The sequence below is a fragment of the Polypterus senegalus genome, chromosome 16 (assembly GCF_016835505.1).
Source record: "Polypterus senegalus isolate Bchr_013 chromosome 16, ASM1683550v1, whole genome shotgun sequence".
Lineage (NCBI taxonomy): Eukaryota > Metazoa > Chordata > Cladistia > Polypteriformes > Polypteridae > Polypterus > Polypterus senegalus.
Genome location: NC_053169.1, coordinates 53,515,267 through 53,528,392, shown reverse-complemented (window position 1 = coordinate 53,528,392; position 13,126 = coordinate 53,515,267). Strand labels below are relative to the sequence as shown.

Here is a 13,126-nt window from a genome sequence, read left to right as displayed (position 1 = left end):
TCCTTTGAAGAGAAGATATATTTACATTCTTTTAATTGTGAGAAAGAAGAAAGACGATCTCTGTCTTGTCATGGAGCACAGTTTAAACATTTGACTAAAGGGTGTTATTTCATGTCTAGAGCGTTCTAATAATGTTAACAGTGTGGGAGAGTTTATAAGGGCTTAAAATATATAAAAATAACCATACAAACATATGGTTTCTACTTCGCGGATTTTAATCTTTCGCGGGGGGTTCTGGAACGCAACCCCCGCGATCGAGGAGGGATTACTGTATTGCTTTTAGAATTGTAACACATGTTCCCTTGAAAAGACACTTATAAAGTTAACGTTTTGTTTTATTTGACCTACATATGCCAGTAAATGCTTAATTTCACTGTTTTGATTTTTTTTTTATCTTTTAACTGAAAGACATTGTTGGATGGTTGCTGTAGTTCTGAAATCCTGAATATGAATGAAGAAGGCTGTCTTATTTTGAACCCAGAATCAAATGCTGTCATCCAGGATGTTAAACTGTTTTCTGAGGTTCTGTTAGACTGGAAAGTGTGGGCTAAAGCACAGGTCAGTGTGCATTATTTAAATGTTTTTGAGCACTGTTTGTTCCTTACAAAATTTGATGTAGTTCCATTATAGAATAGTTTTTAAGAATAATAATTTTAAAGGTTTGTAACATGGTGTAAAAGTATGCATCTATTAGTCTTAAGTAACACATTTGGCTCACTCATACTGGGCTACTTTACAATTTACGGACTCCAGTTAATCGGTTTATTTGTATTACTAAGTAACTAATATATTTTTTTCCAGCACAAGCACTATGTTATTGTGGTTGTTTATGCATGAATTTTTAAGATCATTTTCGAGTAATCACTTTTGAGTGCTGATTAAATCAAAGTGGATAACCTGCATGCTTTCTTCTTTTAAAACTTGCCTTTCCTCTCACACCACCAGGTAATCAGTATGTTTTGAAACACTCCCTAATTCTGTTCCCTGAAAAAGATGAATGAAAAACCAACATTCCTCAACAACTGTTCCACCTTAACAATTGATTTACTGTTTTTTTCCTTTTTTTCTTTTATTTGATTGTTCCTTCATCTGTTTAATTGCAAAAGTATTTTTGTATTGTGCTTTTGTATTATCTAATTAAATAAATAGATGATATTTGATACTAGCCATGGTACCTGTCGAAAACAAGTAATAGCATATGTTTTTTGAATTATTCTGTTTTCCTGCATTTACCATCAGAATCGTTCCTCTGCGTGTGTGAATGTCTCTTGACCTGTGCTACCTGTCTTGACCACATTCCCTTAAAGCCTTATTCTCAGACTCTGTTGCTATTTTCGAGAAACCTTTTTCACCTTGTGTCCAGTTTTATAGTTTTAATCTTTAAAAGCAGCACTCTCAGCAGTCTATATACTCCTCCTAGTGATTCTCATACTCACACTTCTTCTTTTGTTGCATCACCAAAACCAAATTGACTTAATTAGATTGCTCAGATGGACTGCATACACAGATCCTAGTGTTTTATTATCTAGTAAATGAGTCGAAAAGACTGTATACAGTGCATCCGGAAAGTATTCACAGCACATCACTTTTTCCACATTTTGTTATGTTACTGCCTTATTCCAAATTGGATTAAATAATTTTTTTTCCTCAGAATTCTACACACAACACCCCATAATGACAACATGAAAAATGTTTACTTGAGATTTTTGCAAATTTATTAAAACTAAAAAACTAGAAATCACATGTACATAAGTATTCATAGCCTTTGCTCAATACTTTGTCGATGCACCTTTGGAAGCAATTACAGCCTCAAGTCTTTTTGAATATGATGCCACAAGCTTGGCACACCTATCCTTGGCTAGTTTTGCCCATTCCTCTTTGCAGCACCTCTCAAGCTTCATCAGGTTGGATGGGAATGGTCGGTCCATAGCCATTTTAAAATCTCTCCAGAAATGTTCAATCGGATTCAAGTCTGGGCCACTCAAGGACATTCACAGAGTTGTCCTGAAGCCACTCCTTTGATATCTTGGCTGTGTGCTTAGGGTCGTTGTCCTGCTGAAAGATGAACCGTTGCCCCAGTCTGAGGTCAAGAGCGCTCTGGAGCAGGTTTTCATCCAGGATGTCTCTGTACATTGCTGCAGTCATCTTTCCCTTTATCCTGACTAATTTCCCAGTTCCTGCTGCTGAAAAACATCCCTACAGCACGATGCTGCCACCACCATGCTTCACTGTGGGGATGGTATTGGCCTGGTGATGAGCGGTGTCTGGTTTCCTCCAAACTTGACGCCTGGCATTCACACCAAAGAGTTCAATCTTTGTCTCATCAGACTAGAGAATTTTGTTTCCCGTGGTCTGAGAGTCCTTCAGGTGCCTTTTGGCAAACTCCAGGTGTACTGCCATGTGCCTTTTACTAAGGAGTGGCTTCTGTCTGGCCACTGTACCACACAGGCCTGATTGGTGGATTGCTGCAGAGATGGTTGTCCTTCTGGAAGGTTCTCCTCTCTCCACAGAGGACCTCTGGAGCTGTGACAGAGTGACTATCGGGTTCTTGGTCACCACCCTGACTAAGGCCCTTCTCTCCCGATCGCTCAGTTTAGATGGCTGGCCAGCTCTAGGAAGAGTCCTGGTGGTTTCGAACTTCCACTTACGGGTGATGGAGGCCACTGTGCTCATTGGGACCTTCAAAGCAGCAGAAATTTTTCTGTAACCTTCTCCAGATTTGTGTCTCGAAACAATCCTGTCTCAGAGGTCCACAAACAATTCTTTTGACTTCATGCTTGGTTTGTGCTCTGACATCAACTGTCAACTCTGGGACATTATATAGACAGGTGTGTGCCTTTCCAAATCATGTCCAAACAACTGAATTTACCACAGGTGGACTCCAATTAAGCTGCAGAAACATCTCAAGGGTGATCAGGGGAAACAGGATGCAATTTTGAGCTTAATGGCAAAGGCTGTGAATACTTATGTACATGTGCTTTCTTAATTTTTTTATTTTTAATAAATTTGCAAAACTCTCAAGTAAACTTTTTTCACGTCATTATGGGATGTATATATGAGCTTTTTAAGGACTGTTAATTTAAGAAATGTTAAGGTTAGGGCATCTTTAAAGAGTAAGGAATGAAGTAGTGCATTATGCAAGTTACATACACACATACCTTCTCAAATACACTTTGTCAAAGTCACAGTTGTGGGGTGCTGGGCTTTGATCTAGCACCAATGGGGAGATAAATCTAGAGTCACCATGTTCAGGGCTAATTTAATACATATACCAAGGGGACCACTCACACAGACATAACTAGAGCATGCAGACTTCAGAGCTAGGGCAATGAAACTGTAGGGAATCTTCACTAACCACTGCACCACCATGCCACCCCCTATTTTAAACTGTCACTTCAAATCGGCAGAAGAAGTGATATTGGTATATAAGTTAGTTATCTAAGTAGTATCCAAGTTGATTACCAGTCTGAACAAGCAATATGAAAAGGTAGCAGTTAACACTAGAATCCCTGAAGCCTACGGAAAAACTCGTAATCCCAGGCCACCTTAAATTCCTTCACAACTCTCCATTAGCACCTTTTGTTTTGTAAAGCAGCAAACACCCTGCTATCCCATACCCCCCACTGTCACAGTCAACTTGGGCAAAAAGTTCTCCCAGCTCAAGTCTTGTTTATCTGGTTGTGAGGTGCCTGGAGTTGTATAGGGTAAATAATATATTGTCGCATCCTAACCAGATTTCTTTGGTTATATTTTTGAATAAAAGCATACTTGTTTTGTTATATGTGTACCTTTTGTGAAAGTTTCATTTGATATTTGGACTTCAGTCTTCACACATTACACTTCATGTCAAAATTTTGTCATTATTACTATAATATAAATAAAGTTTGTTTTAGGTATATGTTCAACATTTCTCACATTTCCTGTCATCCTACATTTACATAGATCATTGTAGACATGGAACACACATGAAATGCATGTGTTCCAAATAACAAAATAATATTATTTACCCTATACAACTCCAGGCACTTCACACCCAGATAAACAAGACTTGAGCTGGGAGAACTGACTGCGACAGTGGTTTCGGGTGGGGGGTTTGCGGGGGCTTGGTGGTGTTGGGATAGCAGGCTGTGCTGATCAACACATTTGTAAAACGGAAGACACTACTTGGAAAGGTGTGAAGGAATTTAAGGTTTCCAGGAATTACAAGTTTTATCGTAGGCTTCAGGGATTCAAGTGTTAAGTTTCCAACTGAGAGAACAGTGAGTTTGTGTAAAGTATATATTTCAAATTTTGCGTACAATCATGACATTCTAAGCTTTTTAATGATATTCAACACTTTGAGTATGCATTCTGTAGCACCCTGAGACTATTTAACATTGTTGTTATGGAGTTCTCAATCCAGAGTGGCCTTTCTACATTTGTCATAATCAGCTGTTCCAAGGTTTTTTTAGTTTACTAATTTTAGTTAAGAATATGATGATATGTAAATAATACGTGAAGCTTTTTCTGTTCTAATCTTACAGTAAGGGACAGTGCTGCAAAAAGTGGGCATATACTGATAAATCAGGGTAACACAGATATATTATAATGTATTATATTATAATATATTTAGAATAATGTCAAACAGCCTCATGATATATTGCAAAGTGCATCAATCAAATAAAAATGCTGATGCGGAGTAGGTATATTCTTGTAAAAAGGATGGTATATATTTACAATAACTTTCATCAGTTATAAATAGTTTTTATTCAGATTTATTTTAGAATTTTAAAGTGAGAATAAAAAAATTCCCTCTAGGATTTTTCCTTGTATATCTGCCCCTACTCCAGATTAATTTTTTCAGGCTTATGTTAGAAAGGTTAATGAAGGTTCTTCCATTTTAACCTATGCAATTGTACAATCCAAAGAAGAGTTCAGAGAGTTTTCAGTGTACAGAAGTTGTTCATTATGTACATACACGGCTCATATGTTGCATAGTAATCAATGACCATGCTGAATTCCAGCTCACCTTTTAGCATTTTAACTTTCTGACTGATTATCTCTTACTGTAGTCTCTCCCATTTTTCTCTCTTTTTAATGGGAAAAAGGTTTGAATAAGTCTGACAGAATGGAGAATGATCTCTAACTGTGCCTTGTTTGCTAATTTATAAGGTATGCATTATACAAATAATTTGAAACTGTTAAAATGAAAAGATGGAAATAATGGCAGCTTCACTAATATGCCTGTGATAAACTGATATCTAAACTCAAAACTACTAAAAAAAAAAATCCTTTTTTCCCCCCCCCCATGTTTTGTTCTGAAAATAGTATTTTTGAATCCAAGTTGTTTTTTTAACTTAATGTACTTATTGTTAACTACATTTGTATATTTTTTGTTAGTCTGGTGTTTGGGAAGCATTGCTGACTGGTTTGGAGATTCTTATACGAGTAAACCACCCACAACAGATGTTTAACATCAAGCAACTACTCAAAGCTAATGTGGTCCACCACTTTCTTCGTACATGTCAAGTGTTGCAGGTAATTAAAATCTTTAGATTGAGATGGTTTGGGCACATGCAGGGGAGAGAAGAGAAATATATCGGAAAAAGAATATTGAGAATGGAACCTCTAGGCAAGAGGAAAAGAGGAAGCCCAAAGAGAAGATTTGTGAATGTGGTGAAGTAGGACATGAAGGCAGTCGGTGTGGCAGAAAATGGTGTAATAGACAGGGATAGATAGAGATGGGCGATCCACAGTGGTAACCTCTAAATTGGACCAGCCAAAAGAAGAAGAATAATAGTTTCTTCCTTTTAGTGTGTGGATGTGAGAAACGTCTTCATAAATGGAAATTGTTATTAAAGTAAGTCAGTAAATTTTTTTAAAAAGATGCATCATCAAGGGGTTTGTGAAATTTGGGAACAATGTTGTTGTTCACTCTTTTTTGCCAGTGCATCTGTCTGGTGTTAGTTTTGTTGTGGCAATTCTCAGAACAGTTCTGAGGTGTTCATCGCTCAGCTGGGATCTGTAGGGGTGCTTTGTTGGTGTTCATCACAGTAAAAGTCTGTTCACACACATACGTAGAGCCAAACAACACCAGCATCCTTTGTGCCATCTTCTGGAAGTTTGGAAATTTGGCTGCGCTTAATGAAGCATAAAACTCATCCAGTTTAAGAGAGTTGAACTTCTCTTTTAAGACTTGAGGTGTCACATTGGAGATCAATCAGTTCCAACTGCAACTCCTGTGGCACCGTTTCAGGGTCTTGTGTGAAGGGACATGACACTAGCTGAAGTGACTTGTAAATTTTTCCAAAATCAGAGAACCGACGTCAGAATTCTCCATGCAGGTTGTCCAGTGATCTCCTGTATTTTTTCACAAGTTGAGGGGCCTCTTTCATTGTAGCCAGTGTGGGGAAATGAGCGAATGAGTTGTTTGACATTTACTTTGAGAATAAAGCTAGCTTGGTTTTGAAAGCTCTGACATTTGTGTACATTTCATGCACAAACTGGTCTTTTCCTTGTAGCTTCACGTTCAGCTCATTCATGTGTGTCAGTATGTCCACAGCAAAAGCTAAATCACATAGCCAATCTGTGTCACTCAGCTCAGGAAAATCGTCAGCTTTCTCAAGTAGCTCCAAAACTGTGATGATCGCCTGTTTGAGCTCCCACACTCGTTGACATACTTTTCCCAAACTTAACCAGCGGACATTGGAGTGGTAAAGCAAGTCCAGGGGCCTCATGCATAATGCAGTGCGTAGAATTCGCACTATAACACGAACACAAAAGCCGAAAAGAAAAAACATACTATTTGTTGATTTAAACAGTGGTATAATCAACAAAAGGAAGTTGATCGAGTGACATAGCGTGTCGGAGAAACTTGAAAGCTGAAGTTCTCAAAGTCGCACAGTGCCAAAATAAAAAAAGAAGTCGCATATCAAAGTTGCCGTGGAAAGTTGAGTTGTAGCCCACCGTCTGAGTGTCATATGAAAGCTTATTAGGGTACAGACAAAAAAAAATAGGCACACAGTAGGAAAGAAGCACGAAATGACAACTTTAATCTCGAAATTTCCACTTTAATCATGTAGTTTATTTTGTCATTAAAGTAGAAGAACATCATAAACTTAATCTTAAAATCATTTAATTTACTAGTTTCTCAAATCCCATCATAACTAAAGTAGTACGTTAAATGCTTTGTTTTGTATTTGATCTTCTATGTGCTCTATGTGTGTGAATCACTACGTGCTTCCGTTCTTCTCTTTCTCCGACAGGACACAAAACCTGTTACATTCGTGATATTACAGCTCTCTGAATAATTAAAATACTGAGATGTATACGTGATATCATTTTCATGATCATTGGAATGAAAGTATGTTATTAAACATGGGAACACGATTGCACAGTGATTGTTCATGTCTCACACAAGATGCTGCTGCGCCATGCGTGACCTTCAATGAAATAATTTATTGTAGCAGTACTGTCTCTTTCAGACGTACTAACCTCCAATTCCTGTCCTTACTTTTCTTTCCCCAAATACCCAATCGCCACACAATCAGCTCTGTAATAGACGTTAAGCCATCTGTAAGCTTACAACAATGATTCAGAACTTCAAAACTTTTAAGGAACAAAACAGCCTTTGTGCAAACAGGCCCTCTGCTCACACCCGTTCCGTCAGGAGCAGAGAATGTCAGAGAGAGTGAGAGAGACAGAGAAAAGCAAACAATAAAAAATCAATGCGTGTTGTTAGAGCTTTTAAGTGTGTGAAGCACCGCGCGGGAAGCATATTGTATATCATTGAGGAGTTTTATTTAATACACAATACGTGCTCTGATTGGGTAGCTTCTCAGCCATCCACCAATAGCATCCCTTGTATGAAATCAACTGGGCAAACCAACTGAGGAAGCATGTACCATAAATTAAAGACCCATTGTCCGCAGAAATCCGCGAACCAGTGAAAAATCTGTGATATATATTTAGATATGCTTACATTTAAAATCCACGATAGAGTGAAGCTGCGAAAGTTGAAGCGCGATATAGCGAGGGAACACTGTATGCGCTTAATAAAGTGGCTCAGGTTGTGCAATATTATAACTGTAGTGCAAGTTTACAGTGGGGTAATTTTGCTTATAAGTACAAACAGTTCTACAAGGAGCAATTGATTTAGTGTGTTTATAGTTCTTGGAATTAAACTGTTTCTGAACTGCGAAGTCTGTACAGGAAAGGCTTTCAAACATTTTGCCGTGGCTGAGGCAGCGTGTGCTTGATGCTGTATACCGATAATTCTCTTTCCGATCAGCTGCTACTGTGATTTCCCACTCAGATACAGTGATATAAATACTCTGAGTGGTGCAGTGAGAGTAATATGGAAAAAGATGATCCGCTGTGGAAACTCCTAACGGGAGCAGCTGAAAGAAGAAGAAGGTGCAGTGAGAGTAACAATGCTAAAGCAGTTATGGTATTTGGAATACTATGGCTATTCCCTGGACCATTATATTGTTACAGGTAATTTACAATCAGATGCATTACACTAATAAACAATATGTGATTAATTTCAGTGTATTTATAAAGCAGTGTCAGGAAAAGAAAGGATAACCACACAGGAACAGTAGCACTGCTTTGATGCTGGGTGCCGCCAGTCTGCAAAACTGAGCGTAGAACTTGTGTACTACAGAGTATGAGGTACCGTGGAAATGTGCGTGGCTTTATGCCAAGTGTAGGTTTTATACATTGCGTTTTGAACGTGGAAACGTTCTTACGCAACATTTCTGTGCATATGCACCGTTTATACATGAGACCCCTGCTGATCAGCGTCATTTTCTTCACGAAACTTAATTAGGCAGTGTAAGAAAATTACCTCCTGCTCAGTGTTGTTCTCCTTCACCCTTTCCTGTATTCTATTGAGCAACCCGATGTTTTTTCCAGTCATATTTGACAATCCATCTGTGGTAATGTTGGCGAGCGTACTCCAAGGTAGCTTGTGTCTTTTGATGACTTCCAACACGCTGTCATACAAGTCCTCTCCCTGCGTTTTCCCCTTTAGGGATCCCATGGCTAAAAACTCCTCCATTATCTCAAAATTGTCAATAATCCCTCTGATTAAAATTAAAAGCTGAGCGGTGTCGTTTATGTCATTACTTTCATCCAGTGCCAAGGAATATAATGTAAATGACTCAGCTTTTTTGTTTAGCTTGCTAGCTAAGTCTTCGTCAATTAGCTCAACACGGCAAGTCACTGTCCTGCGTGATAAGCTAATTTTTTCAAATTTGCCTGTCTCTATCATGCACTCTTTGAGAATCTCCCCTTCAGAGAAAGGCTTGCTGGTCTTTGCTAATTTGAATGCCACCACATAACTTGCCTTCGTGCATGATTCTTCGATGGCAGTTTGTCGGATAAGACAATTAAGCCTGCAAACTAGCTGCCAACCTCTGAGTGGTCGCTGTCTGTTCTTGCATTGACTGGTTGTTAGTGTAATTAGCATGCTTGGTGGAAAACTGACAGCTGATGTTGTATTCCTTTAAAACCGCAACGGTTTCTTGGTAAATAAGACATACAGCCTTTGACCGGACTTCAGTGAAAAAGTTTTTAGTTGTCCGTTCCTTATTAAACACTCGGCACTCACTGTAAACTTTTCTTTTTCTTTGGCCCACTCATTGTTGCAGATGGGTTCAGAGCAGTAGCAGAGTAATAACCGAGAGCAACCTGGCCTCCACAAAATCAAGTCAATGTATCACTGCGCCTAATGCGCCACCTGGTGGAATGCCAGGCATTACAGGACAAGGTCAAATGAATGCAGTCATAATTATGATATGATTTGATTTGGGCAATTCTGTACCAATCTTTGGCACGCCGGATTAAAACGACCAATGGGCCGTAGTTTGCCCACCCCTTGTCTAGACAGACTGTCTAACTGCCCGTCCATCTATCAGCTTTATTTGTGTAACAGGCTAATAACTTTCTTTGAACTTTCTGTGCAAATTGCGTCTGTAGTATTGTATCAATGAAAGTATATTTCTTTTCAGATCAATTTAATCCAATTATAGTGTCACAGTAGATGGATGGAACCTCTCCGGGCAGTATCTAGTAGAACTCTAGATGGAGATCTAACTCTTGTCACAGTGCATATTCACTCAGATATCCATGTTTACAGTAAAAAATGAATGCAACACTTGTCTTTAAGATGTACAAGAAAAACTACAATAATCCATCAGACCCATGGAGAAATTTCAAATTATTCCCCAACTGAACCTGGGTCGGAATTTGACCCAGGACTCTGGACTCAGCCCTTACAACATGGCCACTATGCTATCTATAAGTAAAAACATCATCATTTAGCTGTTACTTAGCTGATTTGCTGATAATTGCTTAAAACAAGTTCGTACATTCTGCAAACTCTTCTCTTTATAACATCAATGTGTTTAGCACCATTCTTAGTTATGGTTTGATCAAGAGATCCCTTTGTTTCTGATTGATTTTGTCATGTTAATCTTACCATATGCATTCACATTGTCACTTGTACATAAGAAAGGCACATATGTACAAATGCTCTGAAAATTAGAAGACTCTTTGGTTAAACAGCAAGAGGCTTTGTACATTGTTGACAGTTCATTCTGAGTTAGCTATCAGATATTTATGCTGTGTGCAAGGTTATTTGCTAGACATATATACTGTGTAGACAACTAAGCCTTTAGCAGTTTTGTGATTGTATTTTGCGTTTGATCACTTGCACATTAGAGATGGTAGAACTTAATTTCTTTCCTCTTAACTCACAATAATGGCAATGGAAAAATTGCATTTTCTACACAGTGTAGCTTAGAATTTTAATTAACAGCTGCTTTTTCATTATGGTATACTGTCTTCATAGAAGAATCCTTAATGAGAAATCTCAATTTCTTCCTCTCACATCTAGGAGCATCGAGATGAACACTTGAAATCTATACCCAGACAAGTCTGTTGCTCATTTGTGAAAATTATTCAAGAGGTTCTTGGCTCACCTCCAGATCTAGATCTTCTGAGAATGATTTATAACTTTCTTCTGGCAGTGCACCCACCCACTAATACCTATGTCTGTCACACACCCACAAGTTTTTATTTTTCTCTGCATATTGGTAAGAATATAACATTGGGAGCTGTCATCCTATCCTGTTTTTTATATTGCCATGGTTATTATTTATTTTCATTTTTGATGTATTTTCGTCTCCAGATGGGAAAATCTATCAGGAAAAGGTTCAGTCAATGATTTACCTGAGACATTCTAGCAGTGGGGGAAGGACAAGTGGAAGCCCTGGACCACCAGTTACACCATCTGGCTTTACAGAGGCACCGTCCGAAGGTTTGAATATTAATTATTTATTCTCCACTGGTAGCACAAATGTTTTGAACATGTCCAAAGGGTCTAATTTAGGGAAATATGCATAAAACTCTGGAACAAAGATTGCTGTTCAGCAGACTAGGTGTACAATTCATCAGAACTTGCTGTAATGACTTACGACTTACGATCTCAGAACCTTTGAGTTATAAGGTAGCAGGTCTTACCTCTACACCATTCAAGAATACTTACCAACTTCCTGTCAATTAATATTTGAGCTTGGGTTTTAAACTCCGTGACAGCAACATGTAAATTGAATTATTTTATTTTTTGGTTATTTTCTTGAATAAAACCGCATGTGTTTATTTAATATTTGGAGTAAAGTCTTCACACATTATATACTTCGTCATTATTAGTATAACATGGAAAAAGTTTCTGCTTTAGGTATGTGTTCAGTATTTCTTGCCTTGCATTTCCTTTCATCCTACACTTATACAAATCATTGTAGACATGAAACACACATGAAATCTACAGTTAGGTCCATAAATATTTGGACAGAGACAACTTTTTTCTAATTTTGGTTCTGTACATTACCACAATGAATTTTAAATGAAACAACTCAGATGCAGTTGAAGTGCAGACTTTCAGCTTTAATTCAGTGGGTTGAACAAAAAGATTACATAAAAATGTGAGGCAACTAAAGCATTTTTTTAACACAATTCCTTCATTTCAGGGACTCAAAAGTAATTGGACAATTGACTCAAAGGCTATTTCATGGGCAGGTGTGGGCAAGTCCGTCGTTACGCCATTATCAATTAAGCAGATAAAAGGCCTGGAGTTGATTTGAGGTGTGGTGTTTGCATGTGGAAGATTTTGCTGTGAACAGACAACATGCGGTCAAAGGAGCTCTCCATGCAGGTGAAAGAAGCCATCCTTAAGCTGCGAAAACAGAAAAAACCCATTCGAGAAATTGCTACAATATTACGAGTGGCAAAATCTACAGTTTGGTACATCCTGAGAAAGAAAGCAAGCACTGGTGAACTCAGCAACGCAAAAGACCTGGAGATCCACGGAAGACAACAGTGGTGGATGATCGCAGAATCATTTCCATGGTGAAGATAAACCCCTTCACAACAGCCAACCAAGTGAACAACACTCTCCAGGGGGTAGGCATATCGATATCCAAGTCTACCATAAAGAGAAGACTGCATGAAAGTAAATACAGAGGGTGCACTGCAAGGTGCATGCCAGTCATAAGCCTCAAGAATAGAAAGGCTAAAAAAACATCTCAAAAAGCCAGCACAGTTCTGGAAAAACATTCTTTTGGACAGATGAAACCAAGATCAACCTCTACCAGAATGAAGGCAGGAAAAAAGTATGGAGAAGGCTTGAAACAGCTCATTATCCAAAGCATACCACATCATCTGTAAAACACGGTGGAGGCAGTGTGATGGCTTGGGCGTGGATGGCTGCCAGTGGAACTGGGACACTAGTATTTATTGATGATGTGACACAGGACAGAAGCAGCCGAATTAATTCTGAGGTGTTCAGAGACATACTGTCTGCTCAAATCCAGCTAAATGCAGTCAAATTGATTCGGTGGTGTTTCATGATACAGATGGACAATGACCCAAAACATACAGCCAAAGCAACCCAGGAGTTTATTAAAGCAAAGAAGTGGAAAATTGTTGAATGGCCAAGTCAGTCACGTGATCTTAACCCAATTGAGCATGAATTTCACTTGTTGATGACTAAACTTCAGACAGAAAGGCCCACAAACAAACAGCAACTGAAAGCTGTTGCAGTAAAAGCCTGGCAGAGCATTAAAAAGGAGGAAACCCAGCATCT

The 13,126-nt window shown here is 38.5% G+C and overlaps 1 protein-coding gene across 4 annotated transcripts in view; it reads left to right on the top strand.

The window, feature by feature from the left end:
- The window catches only part of lyst (lysosomal trafficking regulator), a 299,712-nt gene that overhangs the window by 153,160 nt on the left and 133,426 nt on the right, over window positions 1–13,126 (top strand). For all 4 annotated transcript variants that reach the window (XM_039737860.1, XM_039737864.1, XM_039737863.1 and 1 more), the window contains exons 20-23: window positions 409–558; window positions 5,380–5,517; window positions 10,880–11,078; window positions 11,174–11,302. In XM_039737860.1, the coding sequence (XP_039593794.1) occupies window positions 409–558; window positions 5,380–5,517; window positions 10,880–11,078; window positions 11,174–11,302 (616 nt within the window). The remainder of the gene's footprint in view (window positions 1–408; window positions 559–5,379; window positions 5,518–10,879; window positions 11,079–11,173; window positions 11,303–13,126) is intronic.